The sequence below is a fragment of the Xiphias gladius genome, chromosome 7, assembly GCF_016859285.1.
Source record: "Xiphias gladius isolate SHS-SW01 ecotype Sanya breed wild chromosome 7, ASM1685928v1, whole genome shotgun sequence".
Lineage (NCBI taxonomy): Eukaryota > Metazoa > Chordata > Actinopteri > Istiophoriformes > Xiphiidae > Xiphias > Xiphias gladius.
Window position 1 is genome coordinate 10,545,893 of NC_053406.1, and position 26,832 is coordinate 10,572,724.

Sequence of the window (26,832 nt, forward strand, 5' to 3'; positions counted from 1 at the left end):
TGAAGTCTTAATTCAGGCAGAGCCCTGAAGTCGCAATTCTATTGGCTAATGGAAGTTTGCATTATGCTTCGCCGTGATTGGCTCATTCGCATCTGTGTGGCTAGTACCATCCAATCATATCCACGCAGGTGTACGACGCGGACATTTTAACCTGACGCTGCTGACAGCGCTCACAACAAATGCCACCTGTGAGTAGTTTCCCTGTCTGTGCTTCTCGTTTCGGAATAGTCGATTAAGGAGTAAATAATGGCAGATGTCAGGACAGAAGCTGAGTTTTCCTGTGTTTGGTGTCGGACCGCGGCCACGAAGTCAGGGGTCTGCTCACCGGATTTCGACACACCACGATCCCGGGGTCTTAGCTAAGTATGTGCTGCTCTGCTGTTTACATTCATCGCTGGTGACATCCCACGTTTTGGCCCAATACCGGTTGGGTTTGCTCGGCAATGCCCGTGAGCTAGCTGGGGCGGCGTTGTTGGCTGTTTCTCAGTTTAACCTGGCTGCTGTGCTGTTTCTGTTCGAGATTCGGTTTGTGATGAGCATGAATTATTAGCATTTATGGCTTCTGCGTGCTTGCAGGTAATGCACTGCGGTGCTATGCTGTTGAATCTGTGTGTATTAGTTTGAAATATCTGTTTTTAATTTGCAACCTTTTGAGTTCATTTGCAATGTATATGTATTCATTTGCATTGGTTTTAACTAAATAAATACATAATAAGTTCATACCTTGTTGCTAATGTCCAAAGTGGTAATTTGAACTCTAGTATGGGCTGAATTGGTTTGGGGTATTTTTACCCTGGCAGTTATTAGTTGTTGTTTTTTTTTCTTTTTTCTATTACCTTACCACCTCATGCATGCTATTTAGCAGATCACTAGAGAATGTTTTTCTCAAACTTTGGTTTATGTTTGTTCATGTAATGCAATCTATACCTAAACTCCTGCTCATTGCTAATTTGGTTATCAAGGAGAGGAGAGACTAGGAGTCCTGGGTTACATGAGAGCAACATGCATTCTCTACCTAGCCTTGGCACATTTGTTGTAGACTATTTCCCTTGTATCCAGATAACTGTTAGTATCTCTAAATGTGCATCTGAGGTGCACTATTTTAGCTACTTCACAGATGAGAAGGGGTTTGCAAGCATTTAAGGGGAAACACATGTTGTTGCTTCACATAAGTCTGGTACATTTGAGTGTAGAATATTCCCCCTTGAATCAGGATGCTAGTAGAATCCGGATCTGCCACATGTTCATCTGAGGGAAGCCGGGATGTTGTCTGAGCTTCTCAGGATGAGAAGGGCTTTGCAGGGCTTTGCAGGGCAAATTGCAAATTGCAAAATGCTTGTTGCATAGATTCAGGATGGTTGATCACAGTGGCTCTGATGGTTTGGGGGTCCAATGCACTCCCTGATAAAACTTATCAGTAGGGAGCAGTAGTTTTGTTTATGAAGATCAGCTCCTTCAGCAGAATCCCTGTCACTGCTCCGATTCATTGAGAACTTCCTCAAACAGCTGAGGCTTTTTTGCCAACTTTAACTCTATATTTGCTATGAATGTTGAAGTTTACCTGACTGAAATGAAGCAAAGCCTTAGTTCAGATAGAGCACTGAAGTTACACTTGTGTTAGCTGATTGGTAATACCTGTGCGCAATATGCTTTACAGTGATTTGGCTAATTTTCAGCTGGGCAGCTATTAATGTCCTATCATATTCATGCAGGTGCATAGGGTGGATTTTATAAACTGTCACATATCACTATTACTCTTCTCATTACGCTCCTGCCAACGTTGCCACAGCTTCCTCCACCACCCCAACATCCTCCTCTGATATTGTTCATTGTTGGTTAAACTAAGATTGATATTCATGTATGTGTTTTGTTGAGGAGAAATCGAATCTCTCCTCCATAAAACACATACATCGCTACTTGGATTCTTTGAGAGCTCCCTCAGTCAGCAGAGCCTTTTCTGCCAAATTGTACTTTATAACCTTTTGTTATAACTGAACTGGTGTTATGGGGGGACTTACTCGTGCATGACAGGACGTACAACAGTCTCCCCTGTGGTGTGGGCTTTGTAGAAGAGCGTGTAGAGGTAAGGCAGAAGTGTGTAACGGATCCTCAGATAATGTTTAGAGCTCTCCACCAGCGTTGAACCAGGGCCAAATGCAGCTGGATCCTGGGGCTGGAGACAGACAGATGGATTAAAGAGATGGGTTTGATGAATGAGAGAAGGAGGGGGAGAGAAAATAAAGATTTGTCTTTTATTCAAAGGGGGGAAAAAAGAGAGAGAGAGATGAGAGGATGAAAGTGATCATATGTTTGAATGAGGAAAGGATTAAATAGAAGGAATATTTAGGGAAGTGGAAAGACAGACTTGAAGCAGGAGGAGGGAAAGTTGTTAAGAGGGTGGTGAGGGTGGATGAGAAGCTAAGTGGGGAAAAAAGGGGAGGAAGAAAAACAAGGAACTTTTTTTTTTTTTTTTAATGTCAATTTATTCATGATGAATAATTGGACATTAACCTTTATTGATGATGATTAAAATAGAAATTAACATTACATAAAAGCGGCAAAAGGGAACTTTGAGATAAATAAAAGGGGAAAAGTGTGTGAGAAAGAAACAGAAGTGTGATTTAATTTATATAATAGTGGAGAGTGAGAGGGCGATTAGCTTCTAACAGGCCGTCCTCCTCTCATCTGGTTAATCATTTATGCCCTCAGACTGTCTGTGTCTGTGTGTGTGTGTGTGTGTGTGTGTGTGTGTGTGTGTGTGTGTGTGTGTGTACTGGCTTGCATGGCCGTGTGATGAGAGCCATGATTAGGGCAAAGCAAAGGTCACACATTTGCTGTCTCGTTTAGTGGAAATCGTACTTCAAATTCATCATCATCATGTCCCTGTCCTCGAGCACCTAAACACACACATACACACACCGTTTTATACCAACCCTCCTCTTCCCTACCTCAATGCTGTGCTATTTTTGCAGCAGTGATGGGTATGGAAATGTCACATGAAAAAGTTTGTGAAAGAGATGCATGGGGCTGTTGTGAGAGCCATATTATAAAGGGAATGGATGGTGGTTTTTTGTTTTACCCTCTACATACAAGAGCAGTTTTTTCTTACTGCAGTCCTGTATACTATTTTATCAAGTGTGGGCCGATGCGAGTGGTTCCGTCCTGCTCTATTGGATTTGTGGAAGTTTACACTCAACACGTTAAATTCACCTAAGACTTTGGTTAATCATTATAATAGCCTTTCCTCTTGTAACATTAAAACTGAAGCATACTGTTTAAAAATACCAACAATAAAGCATAAAACATAACCTCTGTCTTGCTTGCCCAATTATGTAAGCTGCGCAGCTGAACAGGGTTATGTTAGAATGAAATAGACTCATCATCACTAGAGATGCTCCTAACAACTAATTTCCCTGTCGATTAAATGGTAATTTAAATTAGACTAGTCAGATAGTCTAAAAGTAAGAAAACACTGCGTAACATCTAAAATGAAACAGCTAACCTGCATTTTACATTAATTTCTGGTGCCGACTTGTGAGGGTAACAACGTTTAATCGTTTACTCGAATAACTGCGCACATCCTTAATTATCAAACTCTTTGTCACCCAAAAACTCAAGATATTAGGAAAGATATCATATGATACACGTGCAACCAGACCCACAGTTGGAGTTGAAGAGATGGTGCTGTGAGAGTGGAGAGAGATAGCACTACCCATTCAAAGGTTAGTTAAAGGTCATTTGCAATATGACACATCATACTAAAGTGTAAAATCTCAACCTGTTTGGTAAGTATCAGTCTGGCACTGAGCTTCTGAGTTCTGTTTTACTTCAGGCTAAAATGCTCCAAGACCCACGGCAGACATGATTATTTTCAGCAGCTACCATTCCCAGTGTTATACCCGAATCAGACGTCCCAATTCTCCCACTTTATAACTCAGTTGTGCCAGTGCTGGCGTGATGAAAATCTCCATGGATAATCAAAGAAGTTTCTATTTTTAACCAATTGGAGTGTATAGCACCTATACAATGTTATGAAATGAAGGGTATACCCTGCAGCACTTCAGTCCAAACAGTGGCCGTGTGATACATCAATCTAAAACTGACAGTCTAATATAAGAATTGCAGAACAAAATGCCTTTACAGTACCTTATAGCCCTGAGCATTGTGGTTCCGACTGAAGGGATAGAAAGCTCCCACCTGCATCCAGCGACGGCACAACTCTTCACTGGAGTCGTCAAAGAATCCACAGATGTCAGCTCCGATCTGAAACACGTAAGGTGACAACAACTTGACATTTAGCCAGAACCTACAGTATATTTCTACCAATGTCTTAAATGTTATATTCATTCTATTGGAACCATATAGTTGGCATGCCATTTCACATACTCTGGGGAAAAGGTGATGTTGTAGATTCTCGTCGCAGATTGTTTGATGAAAATACAATAAAGTAGCTTTATATTATAAATGTCAATTCAGGCACCTTCAGAAAGAAAACCAGCAACTGACTATGAAGTCAACAAATCTCCCGCAGTAGTAAAAAAGGGGCACCAATGTGATAACTGTCCATATATTTTTCTCTTAAAATGTCGTTCTTGATGTCTGTTCACTTTGGTAAAGATTTATTGGCAGACAGTAGATGTGGGCAGTGATCTGTATTTACATTAATTGCACAAAGGAGTCCAAGAAAGAGACTTCAGTCAAAGGCCAGTCCATGGAGGCTGCTTGCTTTCTGTTGTTTACTACCGGCCACATTTTACAACAGACTCAATGGGAGGGAATCGATCCAAATCCCATTTCTCCTGCCCTCTCTCTTTTTTTCTCTTTTTGTGAGAGCGCGTGTGTGTGAGAGAGAGCTTGTAGCGTGTGTGTGTACATGTACTGAAGAGCCTCAAATCTACTTGACACAGTCCCACCAGGGTGTAGCTGACATCTTTAAGACCACCTGACGTGCACACCTGGAGGAGTGTGTGTGTGTCTCTTTGCATGTGCGTTTGACTCAGTTTTTTTCTTACTGCTGTTTGCACCCTGTGCACCACAGATCATTTAAGTACTCTGTACAGAGTGCACTTGGGTACTGACAAGCAGTGTGTGTTCTTGAGTCTGTTTGTTTTAAACATGGTGGTGTTCCTGCAAAGAGAACTGGTGTTCTTCCAAACATTTTAATGGATCTTATTCCAGATACATTTTCTTGCCTGCCCCTCTGTCTTTATGCTTACGCCTGAACATAGATCTCAATTAGCAGCGCAATGCTCTTTAAAAAGGCAAAAGACAGAAACTTATGAAACCAGAACTGCATGTTAAGGTCTTTTTGAATGATATCGGTGTTCTACATACCTAATAATAACACTTCTGTCTCTTTTCATTAAGACTGTTTGAGGGGACTCTGAGCCTCAAGTGAAATGTACCAGTGTCAATGGATATTTGCTAAAAAATAAACCAAACTGCATGGAGCTCTTGAGTGTCTGCACAAAACTACAAATGACACTTTTCTCCACAAATACAAAGGAAAAAAAACTGAAAAGATTACCGGTGCAGTCCTGTTAAGCCATGTCACGGCAACCAGGTAAAAAATGTTTTTTTTGTTTTTTTTTTTTTTTGTTTTTTCTCATCAAACTCTTACTTTAAGCATGATACAAACAGTATTTCTCCTGTGCAGATTTGCTACTCACATAGGGAACCCCAAAGAGCCCAAACTCCAGCATACCAGGGATGGCCCATTTTATGTCGTTCCAGTTGGCAGCATTGTCCCCTAGCCAGTGACCCGAATATTTTCCAACGCCTGGGAAGGAGGAGCGGGTCAACATCAGGGTACGGTTTTCTCCGAACACACGCTGCAGAGCTCTGTGGCATGGAGAGGAGGCAGCAAGGAGAGATACAGAACATTAGCAGGGAGAGAGGGAGAGAAAGAGGTCATCAAGATAAAAAGGACATGGGGACAGAAAGAGCGAGACTCAAATGGCAAAAGGGAGAAACGCACATACACAAATGCATACATGCTTGCAGAGTGGGAGCAAGACAGAGAAATATTAGATGGGGAAAAAGCCAGTGATAGTAGTACTTTTCTTAACCCATTGTACATTGTTATTTTGTTTGAGGGAAATCGAAGCGGCATTGATTTCCATGACAATACAAAACCCTGATGTTTACAAAATGTGTCTCCTGCCAATAACACATTTTAATTAGTGGACGGAGGGAGAAAGGACACAAAAGATGAGCTTGCTTTAATACCAATGGAGTGATTCAGCAAGTCAACTTCAGAGAGCCTTTGTTACATTGTCTCCGGTGTGTGTGTGTGTGTGTGTGTGTGTGTGTGTGTGTGTGTGTGTGTGTGTGTGTGTGTGTGTGTGTGTGTGTGTGTGTGCGTGTGAGTGTGTGAGAGACCATTTGTATGCATGTTTGTGTGACCATAGGTATGAAAGTATTATGTTTTCCTTTATGCATACCTTTTTGTGCACTCTATACAGTATGTGTACACTGTGTGCTTGTGACAGGTAATACTGTACCTCTGGGGAAGTGCCATAAGTGAAACGGGCTGCTTTTATTTTGCAGTCAGTATTTTTCTACAGTCAACAATGTAATATCTGATATTTAAACTACACACTTTGTTCCTTAACATGTCATGCAATGGATGTCAATATGTAAAACCAAATATGAATGTGTGATGCCTTTCTGCGTCTAAACATCCAAGTTTATCAATGTGATGTCTTGAAACCAATTGTCATGGCAATTTTTTGTATAAAAAACATAAAAGACAACTGGAACGCTGTTATAATATCATTGTGAAAGAAGCCCTTCTTCCTCTACAGACTGTTCTAAGCAATGCTGAGACTACATCCAAATGTATTTTATTCAAATGCACTGATTTTTTTATTTTATTTTTTATTTTATTTTATTCATTTAAATTGGCATCTGAGGTACATCAGTGATGAATCAGCATAACATAGCCGCAGAATAACCCAGTAAATGGGGGGGTATTACATATTACATTCTCATGTAAGTATTACATACTTACATGAGATATGTAAGCTGTTGGAAAAGTTGAATGTTATCAATACTTTGGAAGGCACCTAGGCACCATCTGTACTACTTTTGGATTTTGGATTTTGAATGAGTTATCTCTGCATCCCGAGTTGTGTGTTGCATTTTATTTTTTTTTCTTTTAGTTTTTTGGGGTATTATTAACAGCCAAAAACTATTAGTGCATGTGTGTGCTGCTTTCTAACTGATGCACTTTCCCACACCATTCACCATTAGTGCATGTTAGAATTTTGGCAACTGATGCCAACCGTATCCTTGTGTGAAATATCTAGCTAGGGCCTAGAAACTATATGAGATCCTACACTAAGACAAATATGACTGCAGTTTATACCTCTCTGACATTTAAGTGGTTTGTATTTTGTGCAGCACTTGCCCACGTTGGCTTCCCCAAGTATAGTCACTTGCCTAGCTTAACTGCACTATTTGAAGGACAAATCTGATGTGATCCGGTGAACCTCCTCTGTTACTCTCTTTTCAAATCCCCTGTGCTTGTTTGTGATTTTGTGATGGAAACAGAGATTAGATACACAAATTTTAGCCAAAGATTCACCTCACTAATCACACATTAATCTCTACCATTTGTGTGGTACCTCAGCACAGTGCCTAAGAGACAAGGCAAACTTTTTATGTAGCATACTTACTGTACCTTAATGGGCTTTACAACCATTAGCACAAGTTGAATATAGGATATGCAAAAACTGGTGTGCCACCTGAACACACAATGCACATGGCATTATGCATAGAATGAAGTTTATCATCGGTATAACAGGCCAATACCAACTTATTAGTAGCCTGCCTATATATGTACACATAAATAAAGCAGGTTAAATAAACTTTGACCTGTTTTATGTGTCATCAATTACAATATGTGAATGATTAAATCATCTACTCACACTGATGCCCCTCTCTGAACACTGAGCCGAGCTCTTTAAAAAATACTTCTGCACTTACCACATGGGATCCAACTTTCAAATGGTCTGCAAGAGTCTCAGGCTATGATTTAGCAGAGGGCATAAGTCACTGCACTGCACTGCACTGAACTGACAGATTTCTTGGTTGCACTTTTGCATGCCAGCTCCATTATTACTTTTACTGGGCCAGTTCTCAACAACCTCTGATTCTGTGACACTTGATTTTAAAGATTTTGTGTTTTGACATCACAATGCCTCATTGCTCTGACAAGGTGGCAGCTAGTTGGCCTCTATACTATAGTACAGTTTGGCCATACTCCTCCTATCATTGATTGTGGATGCACTCACTTTTCAGTAGCCAGCACCATAGAGTAGCCATACAGACTGTGGACATCATAGTGGGTCCCCCAGGCCTGCTTGGCATCCATACAAAGAGTCTTACTGTACATCACCTCATCCAAAATCTCTGGGGGAGAGAAAAGATGGCGGTAAAGAGAGAGGCTACGGTGAGATGAGGTATGGAGTGAATACAAAATATAGGGTGCAGTGAGGGAAGGAGAGTCATGGGAGGAAAATCGGGAAGGAGGGAACGAGGAAGACATTGATATATACTGCAATAGGAAGTGGGAACAATGAGGAAATGAAAGAAAGCGGATGACTAAGGAAGAGTGCAATAAAAAGTTAGCATCATGGGAGCATGCCTTTTCCAGTTATGATCATACTGTCTGGGACACAGTCAGAATGAAAGACGTGGCAGAAAAGTCATTTTCAAAATTCTTCACAAGGGACCCACTATTTTAGATGAGTTTTCCTCTGGACCTGAAGTTACTTTATGGGCTACTGTGGCTAATTTATAAACTTGTGCTCAGCATTTGGGCTACAAGCTGCAAGTCTGTGGCATCCTCTATTTTTTTTGTGCAGTAACCTTTTTTATAGTACAATTTTCAGACTGTTAAACTGTAGATTTATAACTTTTATTTGTAAGTAAGGTAACACTAACAATGCTGCGATGACAAAGTATTGAACCTCAACCATGTCTCTAAAGGAACACACCTATTGCAGCTACTAAAACTGTATAAGAACAGCAAGTATTAAGTATGATTATGGCTCAGAACATAGAAACAACAAGTGTCTTACTTGGCGTGTAGGGAGGGTAATTTAAGTTGTTATCGGCACAGCCCTTACTTGATCCTTTTTTGAAATTAGCCACCTCATTCATGTCCTGCAAGTGCATCAGGTCACATTAGTGTTAAAACACAATCATAAGTTTAAATTACAATGACTAATTACAATCATTTTTGACATGCCACAAGTGTTGTGAATCCAGGATTCTTCCACAAAAGTGTTGAAAAGGAGATTTATTCACATCCAACATTTCATTTTTTCCTGATAAACATTTGTAAAATGAACTGGGTGGACTTAGTTGTTTGAAGTGAGATGTGGAATTATGCGTATTGCAGCAAACAGCCCGAGTAATGAGTGAGCCAAATCCAAACTTTCAGCTGAAGAATCATTAACAGCATAAAATGAATTTCAGCCTGTTTTTGTGTGAACCTGTGTTCGGTGCTTTTCATTGGCCTCAATGTTCAACCCACAGTGAAGTAATTGCCACCGAAAATTACACAAATTTAAGCTCACTGCCCCTGTGGGCGTGCAGTTGGCTACAGAATAATGTCAGTTTCAGAATTTTCGGTTAGCGAACAGCTAATCAGTGAATACACACCTTCATTTTATGTATCTAAAATTGACTTACAATCCAGAGGGCATCATGTTTGATCTCCCTGGAGAATCGCTCATACTCATTAACCCACCAGTCGATACAGTTTTGGCTAGTGTAGTCTGGAAACACAGTCTCTCCTGGCCACACCTGAAAGGGAGAGAATGTGAGATGCTGGGTGTTCACAAACACTTTTTAATAGTTTTGGAATAAATCTCTTGAGAACAATTAAGGTGGTATCACTGTGTGAGCTTCCCTGCTGACAGAATTCACTTCAGTTTTCGTTTTGACAAAGTACAATGTTATACTTTCTTGACAGGACCTCATTAAAAATTCTATTCTCTTCCTTTTATTTCGGTTTTAAAAGCATCAGCATGTCTTTACGCAATACTTTACATGTAAAAAACATGATGGGACACGATCAGCTAAGATGGTGTGGCGAGCTACACAGAAGCAAAAGCTAGGCCTATGGAAATTTCAGAGAAACAGCTTAGACGTGGAAATGACAAAGAAAAGAGAACAGGAGAGAGATGAAGCAAGGGAGGGGGTGGGATTGGTGTGTGTGTGTGTGTGTGTGTGTGTGTGTGTGTGAGAGAGAGAGAAGGGAAAAGAGGGACAGACGAGTTGAGGAAGAGAACAGAGGAGAGGAGAAATCGATAATGTAATAGAAATCTCTAGACGTGACTGTGTGTTAGAAGTCGTCCTTAATGACATGTATTGAGAAAAATGATTAATCCACAGAGAAAGTGTGTGTGTGTGTGTGTGTGCACTGTATGGGTCTGAGCATTTCTGTGTGTGAACCCTTCTATAGAGCACAGTAGATATTAAATCTCAAGGTTACTCCACTGTAGCTATCTTTTACCTTTATTTCGTCTGCCAATAACTTTACAACCCAGTTTGTAGCAAAGGCATGAATCCTGCTCATATATGATCACGTGCACATGCACACGCAAATTTATAGGCAGATGTTTTTTTGGCAGGTGGTCAGAACTCCAGGGTCAGAGCTTATTGATAGTATCTCATATTTCCCATCTTTCTTCCTTCCTTTAACTTTAGATTTTGTCTGTCTGACGTCTCCAGCTGCTTACTAATACTGACACCCCAGTAAACACTTCCAGCAAATCTGCTGGCATTTGTAGCTGCATATCTCACTCTATCTTTATGTCTGTTTCTCAGTTTTTATGCTCCCCTGTCAGTCTGCCTATCTATGTCATTACCTGTCTGCCTTCCCCTACCTATCTCTATCTGTCCCTCTGCCTGCCTCTTCTTCAAAGTATCTTTCTACCTTCCATCTTGTCTGTCCTTTTTTTGTGTTTACCTGATAATCTGTCTTTTTGTCTCTTGTCTCTCACACAGCTCTCTCACACATGGTGGTACAGCTGACTTCCAGTGTACCACCATGTCACTCTACCACTCGGAAAGTCAGCCAATCTGTCTCCCTGTACATTTCCCTCTAATCTATTGTGTGTCTGTCTGTATGCCTGCACCTCGACGTTTCTGTCTATCATACCTAACTTTTGTTTTTGTTTTTTTATTTATTTTTTACTCCCTGCTGCTGTGTTTACGCCCATCCATTTTTTCCTGTGCTCTGAGCAGAAATGTTCAGAGCAGACGAAAAAATGGATGGGAGTAAATGTGTGAGTGAGGTCTTACTATGAGTTTTTTCTTGCACACTGAAACATATGGGCCAACAGAAAAAGCTTTTATCCTTATCTTTGCAAGCAATTAGCTGTCTTAAAAGCATAATAAATACCAGCCTGTCAACGCATCTCCTTTATCACTGACACAGCTACCACAAAGGTCGTTTTGCAAAGACTCCAATGTTTTCATAACCAGGACACATACATTCATATGGAAATAAACTAGAATCAATTATAATCACACACATTTGTGCACAAGACATAAAGCACACGCAACCAAGAATAGCTTCTCATTTGAAGAAATGGGTACACATACTTTAGATGCACACTCAGACTGACTTTTTTCTCTCTCTCGCTCGCTCGCATACCTAATCTGTGACGCTGTAGTGCAGAACATTTTAAGATTAAACAGTAATGCGGAATCAATGCATATGTCTGACCTGTTATAAACAGCATGAAAAGCGATTAGCAGAGGGACTGGGCCTGATCATGTGTGTAATCAAAATTAACACTATAAAAGCGTGGGAGCAACACACATACACACACGCTCAACCAGTGTTGTTGTTCTGTTCTACATATAGTACATTCAGCAAGGAATCTTTGTCTCACTAACGTTATGTTACCCAGTTCCTGCTGATTCTCTGATGGCTTATCAATGCTCCGAATGTCTCGGATTTATCGGGCTCAAATCCTTGTATTGCATAGATTAATGGAATTGAATTTACAGCCATGTGCCTGGTATTGCCTTGAGTATCAATTTCACAAAAGTTAGACTTTGACCTTGTACCTTAGCAACAATATTGTAAAAGTACAATACACAATTGGTGATTAGGGCCATGCACGTGCCAAAAAAAAAAACTTTTCCCACTATCAAAACACTTGCACGGACATTTACAATTGATAAACTGGAATTGCAGCATGGGTTAATCACTGTATGTGCTTGAGAGTGCAGGCACACTGCTTTTTATAAAATTTACACACAACCCAAGTGATTTCTATTTTATTTTTTATTTTTTTCCCCTAATCTTAACTAACCTAACCTTAATCATATCTTAAATTAACCATATTGTAGTTGCCATGTACAGATATTGTAGGGAGTAGTTTTTAATAATAAGAGTTCAGTAAATATAATGGGAGAAGAATTTTCCAGTATCATTGTTCAGTCTAATCTTTTTTTATATACTGTACCTGAGTCTAAACTAACCTAGAGAGTCTCAGCACAAGCTGGTGTAAGACTACCTCTGAGGGACTCTAGCTGACTGAATATGTTTTGTTAAATACATTATTCACATAATCCATATGCTGTAGTATATAAAATTCCCATCTATTTGGAGCTTCTTGAGATGCCAGAATATGTGCATCTGTCAACAATAAAGCCATGCTAAAATTGTTTAAATCAAGGCTGTTGCAAACATAACTCTAAGTGGAACAGCAAGTTAACCTCTCAAAGCTCTCTGTATGCTTTTGCTTTAAATGATAAATGGGCTGCACTTACAGCACTAGAAAACATCTGGTCTATCATCCACTCAAAGCGTTTTACAATGTGTGTCTTATTAACCCATTCACAGGGTTCAGTGTCTTGCTCAAGGACACTTTGACACGCTCTCTGGAGGACCTTCTGATTACCAGACCGCCGGTCTACCTCCTGAGCCACACCGCCCTTTACAGTGTAAAAATCTACAATAATACACAATGAGTAACCCCTCTCTTACACTTAACACCTGTGGGTGACTGGTGCCTTGCAACATTAAGGTTGACCCTGGCTGTGACAAGCCATTTACACATGATGCAGACATGGGACATGCGTAGGATGGAGGCTCTGTATAAGAAGGCATTACTATGTGGAGGAGGGAAATCTTTGCTTGAATGGAGATAAGAACCTAATTAAGAGGCCACTAAGTGTATTGATTCATCTGCATTCATGCCTCAGTTCTCTCTTACACCCAAATACAACTCACCTCTCCTAACAAAGGAGTTTTCCCATCTGATTCAGTGACCCAGGCATTCTTCTCATTCCCACGGTCGTAGGAGCCATATGGAGCATTACCTACTCTCTTACTGGTAGCTATTGCAGGATCCTAGAGACAAAGGAATACACACATAAGAATAGGAAAGAACAGAGTGTATTCCAAATTAACTGCTGATGAACAGTAATTTGGTGCAATGACAGTAAACTACATAGCATGGCTGCCTTCATAATAGTTTTTACATTGTTGTAATAGAAATTTCCATTGGTTGGTGTAGCTGACCAAGAAAATATGCATTAAAAAACACAAACGGGTTCATGTTGAAGTGATGCATGATAATGTTGCAACATTCTGGGTTTTATGTAACACACAAAACAAAAATTGGTGTCTTTTGAATATATCAATCCAGCATTACAACCCCAACATTATGTCTGTAATACAAGCAATCTACCAAACCCTGAATTGCAAGGTACATTACTAACAGCTAGTTTGGTAGTAACACTGGAGTGTTTAAAGTGTTTAAAGTTTAGAGTGTTTAAATTTGTCCGTTTTTCTTACCAGGATGAGGATGTATCTCTGCCCCTTCTCATGGAGGTAGTCAGCAAACTGAGGCAGCTCACTGAACTTGACTTTGTCATAGGTGAAATCTTTCTTATCCTCCATGTAATCTATGTCAGTGTATTGAATGTCCTGCATGGGGAGAAGAACATACTGTATAGGCACCTCATGTACATGTAATACCTATGATGATTAGTATGTAGTTTAGGGGGAAAAAAGGTTCCAAATTCAGAAATTTAAACTGTCCAAAAAGTATCTACTTCCTAGTCTTGCTTTGAGAAAATCTTTTGGGATACAGTATGTTATATGAACAACTTATTGAGTTTACTTCAAATAAATTAGATGTCATTAGATATTCAAAGCTTAATTGGAGATGCTAAAATGCTGGCATGGTGTCCATGTATTAAAATTACATTTGCATCTTGCATGAGGGTAATAAATTCAAAATGACTCTTAATGCCTCTTAAATGTACCTACTCATGCGTCTACTTATTTGCATAACTTGGACATATCCACTCAAAATGAGCATCTTCAATATGATTTGAATACATCCTCCTAACACAGTATATTCCCATCCCAGAATTGGTAATAAACTTACTAGTAAGCATTTGCCCTTTGAGCCTCACAGAAAAAAAACAAAAAAATATTGTAACTGCTTGCTTGTCTGCTGACGTGCCTTTGGTGGACTTTTGGAGACCTGATGTGAGTGCAAACAACTTGGCTAATGTGCTGCTGAACCTTGGGAGGACAATGGGAATGTTAATACTTTTTTTTCTTCTCTTGCCAGGGTGTGACTTCATGCTAGCTCTCTGTCTTTCTGTCTGCCAAGATGTACTTCATATCGATAGAGCAGATGGTTTCGGAGTCTCTGCCAGGTCCTTCATCTAATGGTAATCAGCTCCAGACATATTAGGGGGAATGTGATAATGCCCTCTGTGGTCTATCTAATGGTTATCAAATATGTCCCTCAGTATAGCAGGAGAGGAAGCAACAACATCCTAATGTCTTTGGATAGGAAAGAGAGATTGAAGATTATCAGAGTCAAATATTGAGATGGGTTGGACATTTGTTTGTATTTGATCTTTAGATAAGACAGAGTTCAAACAGAGTCCTTGATTGGTGCAGTTATTGCTGAGCTGTGATACAGTTAAAGTGTTTAATGGGGACATATAATGATTAGGATTAGAAGTTTACTGTAGTAATTAAGGAGTAAAAGTACATCAAACATCAGTGCTCTGTTTGGAAGGGACTTCTTACAGTTACTGTCAGCAGGCCCAGACAAAGATAAGCAATAAGGCTCATCCCCAAGAAAATGTCAACCAGAACTGGTATTTCTCAAGTGTCTTACAAGGGAAGAGGTGTCGGAGTAGTTTTAACATTCAGATCAGGATGAATGAGATAATGAAAGGAACTCGGTCGATTGATCTTTGATCAGCGCTAACATTCAGTGACGCTTGAAAAATAGTGGTCCCGGGATTGAACCTATAGAGCCCAGCAGACGCTCCATTATTTGACAGAAAGCTGGATTACCCCGTCTAAGCTAAAGGCCATCCCTATCACTCTGACTGTCTGTCGAACTCCTGCTTCAACCTTCATATCACGTCGCCACAGATAGCGGAATGGTTAAGGCTCTTGCCTCTAGAACCACACAGTACTGCATGAGTGGTTCAAATTTAACAAGGGGTGCACAAGGTGACGTATCGATCTTCTTCACCCACTTGCCCAACCAGGCCCCCACCATGGTAGCAGCAAGAAATTCCCCCACTAAACATACTATGCATGGTCACTACATGATTTCAAACTCTTGGTCTTATATTGGTTGTATATTTTTTACTTGAGAAACCTCCTTAAACAAGCTACTTAAAATGTCTCTGTTTGACATCTGAGGTCACATTCAAAAACCCGCCTCCATTTTTGTCCCCAATTTGTATTTTTTCATTGCAAAGACGATGAGTGACTGAAATGGAAAAGCGAGCCCAATATCAAGAAAACCTGGACATGTGTTTTTATTTCCCAGACTAATTAATTGATTTATGATGATCTAATGCTTCTGATACTTTGGGTGGGATTTGTAACGCAGTCACTCACTAGCAGGACTGTATGAATGGAGAACTTGCAGCCCTACCTTACGCATAGTCTGATGTGAATTTATTGTGCCTTTTTATTTAGATGATGATCACAATGCAAACAAAATGTGACGTTTATATGCTCAAGATTAACAACATAGAGCTGAGATATTGAGTCTGTAAGTGACAAACGTGATGACTTTTATGCACATCAAATTCATAACATATCATGGCTAGTAGTGTAACATAAAACAGGTCAAATTTGTGAACATAGTTATCCCACATTTTATCACAAGAATTTGAGGACACAATCACAGACTAGGACAAGTGCAGGAATAGTCTTGATAGCGGTTTTAGACATCATTAGACATAGTACATAAAGACAGCCTAAAAAAATGACAGTCAAAGAAAGACAAGCATGCAGAAAGTAGCTTACATATGGGAGGCCCACAGCACGGTTCCTCTCCACCGTTTTCTTGACTTCACTCAGGCTACCGTAGTCCCACCGAGAAAGCTGGAAACCCAATGACCAGTAGGGAGGAATGATGGGCCTACCAATGAGCTGGACAGCATGATTGGACACACTGTTTGTGAGTTGCTTTGGCACAGGATACACACTAACAGCTTTCGCACAATAGACGTACCCAAAAACCTGCCCCGTTTTTATTTTTACTTTTTTTTTTTTTTTTTTTTTTTTAAATAAATAAGTAAAGTCTGTCTGTCTCACCTTAAGGAACTCCTGCACCACTTGTTCTGGTGTGTCTCCAAAGAGAATGTAAAAGTCAAGGACTCCTCCAATTGTCCTGTAGGTCACAGCTGGAGCGGGCTGCAGAGTCACCTCTGAACAAAGAACACAAATGGTAGACTTAATTCTGACATTATTCCTAACTACAAATAATAATAATAAAATGCATTAAAAAAAAAAAACTTTTTATTTTTATTTTATTTATTTATTTTTTATTCTTATGAGGACTTTTGGTCCACACACAAACCAATACACCATCTATATATCAGTCAAGACCATGAGAGGCAAAAAAAGCTTTTGTACAAGGAGACTGTAGACATGTCCAAGAGAAACGTGTTAAGACATGTCCAAGAGAAACGTGTTAGTGGGCATTCCCATTGTTTTCAGTCATCACCTTCATAGAATAAAAGAGCCAGGCAATATTCTTTTTGATTTGTCAGCAAAATTTTTTGATTGAGTCAACAGGAAATCAATTTGTGCTACAAGGATGGTGCCTAATTGATGACCCTTGAAGCATTTTGAATCCCCCCCCCCAAATATTTCATTGGTCTGTGTGTGTGTGTGTGTGTGTGTATGTGCATTTGTGTATTATACTGTATGTTCATGTGCCTTCTCTTTTTGTTTTTTTGTTTATGTTCACATGAAATTATTTGTGTGTGTGTGTGTGTGTCTTTACCCATAGCATTGCTGTTCATGAGGAAGACCCCAAATGACTTTCCGCTCTCATCTTCCAAGCAGAGGAAGAAAGGATAGTGTCCATAGAGGTTATGTGTTCCCTTCAGGAGAAGGAAGAGAGACAAAAGATGAAGGGGTATAGTGAAGAGGTGTGAGTCGCAGGAGGGAAGTAGGAGACTGAGGGGGTGACTTCACTGCCTAATCAGCTTACAAGACATTCAATTATAAGCCCTTTGGGAAGGAGAATACACATGTAGGGAGCTCATGTAAACATGTCTTACACACACACCTATTACCTAATTGTAAGCCTTTGAGCACACAATTTATCTTGTACGAAAATAACCAAAGAAAAAAAAATGCATTACAGGGACTGACATATGTATAGGTGCAGATACACTATACCTATGACTGTATTCATCCACATGCATAACATCAAGTATCAATGTCATTAAAAAGTGATTAGCTGATTTAAGATCTTATCCTGCATTTTGTGTGTGTGTGTGTGTGTGTGTGTGTGTGTGTGTGTGTGTGTGTGTGTGTGTGTGTGTGTGTGTGTGTGTGTGTGTGTGAGAGATAGATACTCCTCACCCCATTAGGGAAAGCGTCTCTGGTGAAGATAGGCCAAGTTCTCCAGTTTGTGTCATGGCGATAATGTCTGTGCACATGCTCTCCCAGACCATAAATATTATAAGATGGAAGCTTAGCAGACAGCTGTAGGTACTGGTCTGCAAACACCAGTGGAGCCATTGTAGTGTCAAACCTGAATAAATTTAATAAAAAAAAAAGTGGAAAGTAAGAAGACTGATATATGAGAGACAGATCAAATAGATGTGCAAAAAAGAGAGAGCAGGTGAGTTAGAAAAAGTGAGACAAAGAAGAAAGAAAGTCGTAGTGAGCTGCAGCGAAAAGAGAGTGGGAGTGGGAATGAGACAAGGACGTGTGGAGGAGTTGAGTTGTAGAAAGAAAAACCAGGGAGAAGACAGACCATGCCATCAAGCCTTAATAAGCCCTCTGGGTAGCATTTATCTAGCCTTCAAAACAAGAAATACACTAGTAGTTGAAACACTAAGCCTTCTCTGGCTGCACACAGCAGCAAAGACAAAATATAGAAGTAAAGGTTGCAAATGCAGTAAAAATACATTGCATGCACACAGAAAGACCAACGCCCAAATAGAAAGCAATACAGCCTATTTCCATTAGTCTTTAATCACATGACATAGCTTTACTTCTACTTTTAACTTTCAGTCAGTAGGATGACTGGGAAGAGCCACATATATATTCAGTGATCATGTCTGTTCACAACTAGCTTTTATTACAAGAAGACAACACCTATACACTAGCCTGACAGGTTAAAGAGCAGTATGATTATGAGTATCATTACACACACTCCCTCTATATCAATGAAACTGTGTATATCAGTGGAATAGATACACAAGGAATACTTAATGATGACCTGGTGCAATTTTACTGGTACAAAAAGTAAATACAGGCATCTAAACCTTGTTATTGCTCTACTTTTATGGACATTTTGGTAGTCATATGCCCCTCATGTGATTATCAAAATATTGTCTAATAGTTTTTAAAACATCAAAAAGTGAATGCACTATTTCGCCTGATAACGACAACAGCTGCCAAAGCAGGGACAGCACAAATTTAACATTGAATTAAACTGGGACGAAAAAGTTACCAGACATTTAACTCTAAAGACTTAAGCAGATTATTGTACCAAATGATTTTCCTACAAAATTTTATTAGATTTGGTTTCTGTTGTTGTGTTCTCTGTCTGACTCATACTGCTTGTTGTAAATGAGTCTGAGCAAAGAGAGGCCATTAAAGGCCACTAAAAATTTTAAGTTAATAGTGTGAAGTGAAAAATGTTGAAATTGTACGCATTTAACTGTGTTACAGCCTGCTAATTATTTTCCTTTTAATAGGTTAACTATGATTAAAGCACTTGAGACTAAAATAAATATGAATACATATAAATAAAAAATGCTGATATTCTACTGAAATGCTAATGAACCCTCAGCAAAGATTCTGAAAAAATGTTCACATTTAATTTGGGGGTCTTTGTATTCCTGCTACTGGGAAGCTATAGCACTGGCCTCAAAAGTAAAGTGGGTTCCTGGGTGGTGCAGAGTATAATGCAGAGAAGAAAATTCCACCTTTGAAATTATTAAAGTATAATCTCAACAAAAGGAGAGGCTTTTGAAAACCTTACGTCTGACCTATCAGCTGAATCCCTAAAGACAGGGTTGTGAGTGAAGAATGTTAGAGCAACCTGGTTACTAAATGGCCACTAATCTTCAACAGCTAATCTTCAGAGCAATCTCACTGCTTCTGGTTGAAGGTCGTGCAGTGTTGAGAGAGACAACAATCCTGCCTCATACACCAGTATGTGATGTGAGACAAGCCAAAGGTTGTCATGCAATATAACAATGATACTATAGCTTTACTGTAACAGATATTTAGCTCTGCAGTAAAGACAAACTCTGAAATCATAGAATGAAAATACATGGTAAGAAGTCAAGTATTGTTGCCGCTAAATGTTTGGTCATTTCTGGGCAATATACTGTATAACTCTATTGACCTTTTTCATAAAAAGCTGTAGCTTTCAGCTTCCCCCAAAACAAACACGAGCCATCTGGATTAAAGAGCTCTGAGGAGTAATTGATCTCCACAATGTCACCCAGGGCTCACCAGGTTTGCCTTGGATTGACATGAACATAATTACTTGTTGCTGTGGAAAACTAACATGTAACATGGGAAGGTGTCACATGTCATTATGTGGAAATAATGCATGGCAATAAGATTATATATCTCACAGACCATCTTGGAGGATTTCTGGTAAAACTGCATCAAATGTGATACAAAGAATCAATGTTAATCTATTGACAACTGTCAATTCTCATTCAACTAACTACGAGAATCTTAGGAGGCAAGAAATGAGACACTAAGTCAATTATTCAATAGCTATACTGTATATATGACTTATTTTGAAATCAGAATTACATCCACATAATTTACTGCCAACACAGGTTGGTGTATCAGCTTCATAACAGTTTCCTGCTACAATTAATGTTTCAAATAAGGAATGCCCTCATCCATACCGACAGGTACAGCTATAGTATACAGCTCACAGTATACCCTACATGCACAGTGCATGTATATTACAATACATAGTAAACATGCATGCCTAAATGCACAAAATGTAATTTTGTTGAATATACACAGCATGCAAAGTCTGCTGTTTTTTGTGATTGCTTCACTGTTTACATGGCAATAATATGATATTGTCATTCGTATAAACAGCCTCCTTCCCCATCTAACATCATGCGTGTAATTGGTACAGGGGACCAGGGGATACATCCAGGGGATGCATGAGAGGGGGAAATTTGACCCCCCTCTCAAAATTCGTCATCCAACGTAACAGGTTCAAGCTCATTCTATTCTGTGGTTAATTGGTACACTGGTGATCCTGGATAATCGGTATCATGAAGCTGGTTATCCTCTCTCTCACTCTATCTCTCACTCACACACACACACACACTCACTCCCCCTGCAGTCCCCCCCAAAGGCAGAGTGAGGACTTTGCCCTTGTCTATCACAAACAAATATGTAGCAAACACACACACAGTGAGCGCTCACAGGACTTTTTTGTTCTCCTTCCTGCGCACAGTAAGGCCAAAGGGTTTCTCTGTGATCTCCAGTGTATGGCTGATGGGGCTGGATGGGTCACTGTTGAGGCTGCTGATGTGCTCATGGGGGACCTCGAACCTCTGCCTGTGGGCATCAGAGATCTGAGGGAAAGGAAACAACCATACAGGCATTGTGAACATGCCCTCATATCTCACTGTCATGTTTGTACTTTGTTTTGTATATTGCTGTTTTTGTCCTCTTTTGTTCTGTATAGCATTCGCGTTAAACATGCTTTTGATTAAAAACTGCTTTTAAAATTAATTTGACTGGACTACTTTATCACAGAACTTCCTCTGTTGCCGTCAAAATATGTCTGTGATTGTGAGTGTGAATTTGTGTTTAAGAGGGGACAGAGAGATGGTGTCTGTCAGTGTGCACCTTAAATCGGAGTCGATTGTTTGACTGCATATCTGCTTGAAATGACAGCTCTTGTATATCAGCCCCAAATAAAGAAGGAGAGGCCATTCTCTTCAGCTGGGCTTTCATTACTGCAATTCAAACACATAATGATAGGAGCGTAAAGGTTATAACATAGTATGATGTATTTTAAGAAATGGCATAATTGCATCAAATGTGGTTAATGTCACAGTTTTTTGCTGTTTTAGTCAAAGAACAGAAGAAATCAGCAAAAATAGCAAGTATATCAGTCTGTTAATTCCTCCACTAAAATTGTAATTAAAACTACTTAAGTAAGTACTGTATTTTAAGGCATCATGATACCATAATTCACTAAGTGTTAGGGTTTAAATGAACACTTCGACATTTTGGGAATTACGCTCATTCAGTCTCTTGCTGAGAGTTAGATGAGAAGATCAATACCACTGTCATGTAACCAGGGACACAGCTATCCTGGCTCGGTCCAAAGGCGACAATATCGGCGTACCAGCTCCTTTGAGGCTGCCTAATTTATATGTTATGTCTTGTTTCATTAATCCATAAAAAATAAATAAAATTACAAGCTATAGATTGTGGTTTAACAGTGGATTATGTGCCAGACTATTTCTTGACTGGGTGTAGTAACTTCCTGGAGGCTCTGCTAGTTGCCTGGGAGCCTCACAGTGGTGACAAGACTTTCAAAAATTCGAATTATTACTTTAATACTTATATACACCCCTTAAGCAATTTCAATCAATTTTCTGCATTAATATTGAAGATGTGGTGGATGTGAGTGATCTATTTCATGATCATGAAATGTGCCCCCATTGATATCCAAGAGAAAAAATGTTGGATGAACTATGCACCCACACCAATAGTTATTTCGTCAAATTAAATGCATTTAAAATAAAACATTTAATTATAACATGATACATTTCTATTTCCTACAATGATGAGTGAACTGCAACAATAAAAAAAAAAAAAAAACTGCAAAAGTCCTCAGTTTGAGCAGTCCACATAAAATTCATCAATTACACTGGAATGGGAAGGCATTCAAACACGGATGTATTCCCAGGTTATTCATTTACCAGTATGATTAAAGGGTGCAATATGCATACCCAGCTCAGTTGCCTCTGAGGTAAATGTAGGTAATTTGCATAGTAGCCTTCAGCAATACCATGGCAGAATGCATGTAAAATATTTGAAGGCAGTTTAACTTATATGAGAGAGCACTTTCAATTTTATGTATTGATGAAAGTCCCTGTTCTCGGAAAAACCAATAGAAATTATTGTTTTTGATAATGTTTCAATCAGTCTAAGGATATGCCAATTTTCAATTTAACTACCTTTGTCACACAAAACAAGCCCCCAAATAAATTATTTATTTATTTATTTCAAAAAAGGTTTTTATACTATTCCAACAATGTGGCTGAAAATGTTGTGGTTCAGACTTTATATAAAATATCCAATGTTCCTTCTTGCTTTTACACACTAACTTGAGTTCACATAAGGCAGTGAAATCAAGCAGAAAATGAAAAACCCTGCATGCTGCAAAGTCAATCATGTTTTCTGATATGCCATCCATGTCATATTTCACAGAAAACTATGCCTTAGGCAAAGTGAGTGAAAAGGGAAAAACGATGTGAAGAAGACAGACAGACTGAAGGAATGTGGAGCAGTTAGAATTAGAAAACAAGCTAAATAGAAAGCCAAATATTTTCACCAGTCAGTGAGCGCATGAGTGGAAAAGCAGGGTAGAGAGAGGGGAAATGGGGATTTACCATAAGGATTCGGATGCTCTACTGATTCCACTGTGTATCCATGGTTGGTTGAGAAGAAACACCAGGGAACGTTTCTCTCATCCAGTGGCCCCCAGCAACATCCACGTTGTTCACATTTTAGCTGTTGAAGTGGGATGGTTTTTATCATTATCATCATCCACATCACCATCGTTGTCATTGCTACTACTATTAACCAGTCTCGGTGGAATTTTCAGCTCCTTTTCAACACCTATTTTGTTCAAGGGTTTTGGAAAAACCTTGTACAAACATGACTTTGCATTTTAATGATAGTCATTCATACCTTTGAGGCTCCAGCATCGGGGAAACAGTCTACTCTTTCAGCCAGGGCAATATTGGGACATTGAGGAACAAATGCTTCTGTGGTTTCTGCCAAAAGAGGAAATGTTTACTTTACTTCAGCACTAAAACAAGGTCAAGTGAAAATCCTGTAATTTAATAACTTAGTATTCAGACTATTTATCAGTTTAAGATTCATAACCCTTGTGGACAATGGACCGATTAACTTTACCAAATACTGTATCTTTAGACATCTTGCCACATTTGCAAATAACACAAAGTGCCTGTTTTCTTGACCTATGGCTGAATATGTGGTAACTGTCTGCTGATGATGTGCAACAGTATGTAAAAATATGTGATGTAAGTATCTTTTATAAGGTTTAGTCTCAGAGCAAAGCTAGATTTCTATCATCTGAGGCCTCACACAGTTCCAGAAAGAACAAGCTAGGGTAGGCTACCCATGCTTTAAGCTAGGATCAGTCAATGTTATGTGGAAAATGTTATTTAATAATTTTCTCTTTACTTTTTTTCTCACTATAGAATAATATCATTTACTCCATAAAAAGGTTCCTTCCAACAACTCCAAAGCTACCACACTTACACATCTCATCTCTATATTTAACTTTTGTAAATATAGAAACTGGGACTTAGCTAGCAGCCAGCCTACACACTAGAGGTAGTCAACGACCATTACTAGCTAACTTGGGTGATCGCATGACAGCAGCCTAGCGGTCTTGTCCATTTCATAAATAGAGGGAAACCTTTTTCATTTTTCTTATTTTTTTAATTTCCATATTCATCTATGCATATGTGTAAATGTTTTCACCTACCATCTTTAATGATCCCAGGTTCTCTGGTGACAAACAGAACTATGAGAGTGATGGCTACCACAGACATCAGTGCAAAAATGACCATTAGGGTCACCTCCAAACCGGAGAACCGCCTTTTCCCCATCTAACAGTCACAAACACACGTATATACGGATACACACACAGTGATTACAATGACCAACATCATTAACACCCATTAATGACACCAAGTTTACTAAAGGCAAGGTTTCAGAGGTCTCAGAAACTTCCCCGCTTAATGAGGCCTATTGGCAGGACACACATATATACACATACACACACACATACATGGACAAAACACCCAAAATGTAGGAAATGCAGATCTGTCTCACATATACATTTTTCCTTGCAATAACCTTGGACTCTACGAAAGCTCTCTGAAGTTGAAAGGAAGCACTAAACTGAGTAAACAAAAGGAGGAAGTGAAAAAAACTTTGAAAAAGAAAAACATAGAGTTGACAAAACTGCCTGACAGGCCAGATCGAGTCTTTGCAGAGGCGCCCATCATATCACTCAAGCAATTAGGCTTCACTCCAATGTACTCTTGGAGACCAAAACAAGGTGAATGTCTGTGTGTGTGTGGGTTTGTGTCTATTTGGGTGAATGAGAGGCTCATAGCCATGCTGTTTAATGTGCTGTGAAGAGCAGGCGAGGGCAGAGAGAGAGAGAGCGACAGAGAGCCAAACCTGTGCATGCTCCCTGTGTGTTTGCAATCAGCTACACATCTTAGAAAAGCGCCTGTAAACATGCAATAAAACACTGAGACACACAGACACAGAAAAAGACCCACAGACATTCATACAGTACAAACCCTTTTGCCCGTCTCTTCTAACATTTAGCTTACACTAAGTGCCTAAAAATAGCTTTCACCCATAACACCATATCATTTTACTTCTACCAACACACAGACACTCTGATACGTGTAGATGCACACACACAAATAACAAAAAAGGCAATATATGGCTGTGCTTTTGAAGTTCCCATGGGTAGAAGGAATTTAAAATATTGTTCTATTTCATTTGAACTTTTACTTAATACCTTTAGGTCACTGGTTACTTTGAGACATATCCTTAAAAGTTAGTGTCAGCCCAAGAGGCAGTTTGTCACCTGTAATTATGTTTAAGACTGGCATAAAAAGTGTGGACCAGTGCAGTGGTACATCTGAACAAAAAAATCCGTCTCTGAAACAGTATTCAAAGCCTTCCATAGACATCTGTTCCTCAGGGCTGCATTGCAATTTACAGTAGATTTATTTTCCTACTGGCGAAGAGCTACACATTACCAACATTATCATTAAAAAAACTTGGTCACAGTCTTTCCACAGTTATGTGGACAGAACTTCATAATTCAAACATCTGCAAGCTACACAAAGTTGAAAAAAGAATTTAAAAGAATGACGGCAGTGACCATTTCATGCAAGTCTGTATCTATAACAAGAAGGTGTTTTGAAATGCTGTAGTTTCCTTGTATTCATCATTATCATAATGTTGTAGTTATTAAAAAGGAATCCCACTAGTACGGCACAGTAATAATCTGTCATCCATCATTATATTGTTAATCATAGAGTGTCAACAACAAATGCCATAATATATATTGTAGAGAATTTTTACTTACTGCACAGTATAACAAGTAAAATACAAGATAAAGATAATTACTTTTTGAGTTGAACAGCTAGACAGCCTGCAGCTGCAGTCTTACCTTGGCTCTCTCCAATGGTCAGGGCAATGTGCTTCTGAGTTCAAGTGAGATAGCACCTTATAATCCACAGGATGTATTGTGGTCATAGGGGCTGCCCACTCCTTTACTGTTTAGTGAGTGCGCATGTCCGTTTTATAGTCTCAGCATACAAACCCCAAAGCCATAAAATGTAACATAACCATGTACAGTGTGTGAAAACAACTTAACTTGCTTAAATATCCCCAGACTAGCTTTTTACAATCAATCCTGCTGTCATGTTTTATTTCACAATACTTATGACTGTGTTTGGGCGTGTGTGTGGGTGTGCATTTGCGTGTTTGTAGGGTCATAATTTACCGAAAGATTACTGTGTCTTTTTGTTTTACGTAAGCTGTGACTCAGCAAGAGTAATGTTAATTCCAATGTGGCCACATCACCAGCTCTCAGTCATAGACAGACACATGCATACACACTAGAGCACACAATTGGTTGTATTTAGTTGACAGGCTGTAGTAGAAACAAGCAGCTCATTAGAATATCTGATTATAATATGATTGTAATGACTCCACTGTAATCCAAGCTTCAAAGTTACTTTTGTATTTTTACATAACTGTACTATATAATGGATGATACAGGGGTCACTGTAAGTATATTGGCGCATGTGGAAATAGGCATGGTAGCTTTTACATGTTCGATCACATCCACATCATCTACTTGGACTCATACGCTTCAGCACCCACTTCTGCATGTGACATTTGTATGAAGCTACTCAGCCTTTGGGATGATCTGCTCAGCTCCACTGTGCGGTGACCATTTCTTAACCAGAAAGTCCTCAAAA

The 26,832-nt window shown here is 39.3% G+C and overlaps 1 protein-coding gene and 1 long non-coding RNA gene across 3 annotated transcripts in view; one reads left to right on the forward strand and one right to left on the reverse strand.

Moving 5' to 3' along the window:
* si (sucrase-isomaltase (alpha-glucosidase)) overlaps nt 1–26,212 on the reverse strand; it is a 65,044-nt gene extending 38,832 nt beyond the window's left edge. The window contains exons 1-18 of the mRNA XM_040131112.1: nt 26,016–26,212; nt 24,300–24,423; nt 23,474–23,559; nt 23,173–23,293; nt 21,395–21,504; nt 20,966–21,117; nt 17,906–18,077; nt 17,319–17,418; nt 16,625–16,737; nt 16,334–16,459; nt 13,832–13,963; nt 13,265–13,384; nt 9,703–9,816; nt 9,087–9,171; nt 8,298–8,415; nt 5,670–5,841; nt 4,147–4,263; nt 2,019–2,173 (exon numbers count right to left, since the gene is read on the reverse strand). Of these exons, the coding sequence (XP_039987046.1) occupies nt 2,019–2,173; nt 4,147–4,263; nt 5,670–5,841; nt 8,298–8,415; nt 9,087–9,171; nt 9,703–9,816; nt 13,265–13,384; nt 13,832–13,963; nt 16,334–16,459; nt 16,625–16,737; nt 17,319–17,418; nt 17,906–18,077; nt 20,966–21,117; nt 21,395–21,504; nt 23,173–23,293; nt 23,474–23,559; nt 24,300–24,423 (2,117 nt within the window). The 5' untranslated portion in view covers nt 26,016–26,212. The remainder of the gene's footprint in view (nt 1–2,018; nt 2,174–4,146; nt 4,264–5,669; nt 5,842–8,297; nt 8,416–9,086; nt 9,172–9,702; nt 9,817–13,264; nt 13,385–13,831; nt 13,964–16,333; nt 16,460–16,624; nt 16,738–17,318; nt 17,419–17,905; nt 18,078–20,965; nt 21,118–21,394; nt 21,505–23,172; nt 23,294–23,473; nt 23,560–24,299; nt 24,424–26,015) is intronic.
* LOC120792084 lies at nt 148–21,250 on the forward strand. Of its 2 annotated transcripts, XR_005707780.1 has the most exons (4): nt 148–203; nt 238–363; nt 14,619–14,721; nt 20,997–21,250. It is a non-coding gene; the product is annotated as an uncharacterized LOC120792084 (long non-coding RNA). The 2 variants fall into 2 exon arrangements; XR_005707779.1 differs by having other exon boundaries at nt 175–363.
* Nucleotides 26,213–26,832: the final 620 nt, after the last annotated feature.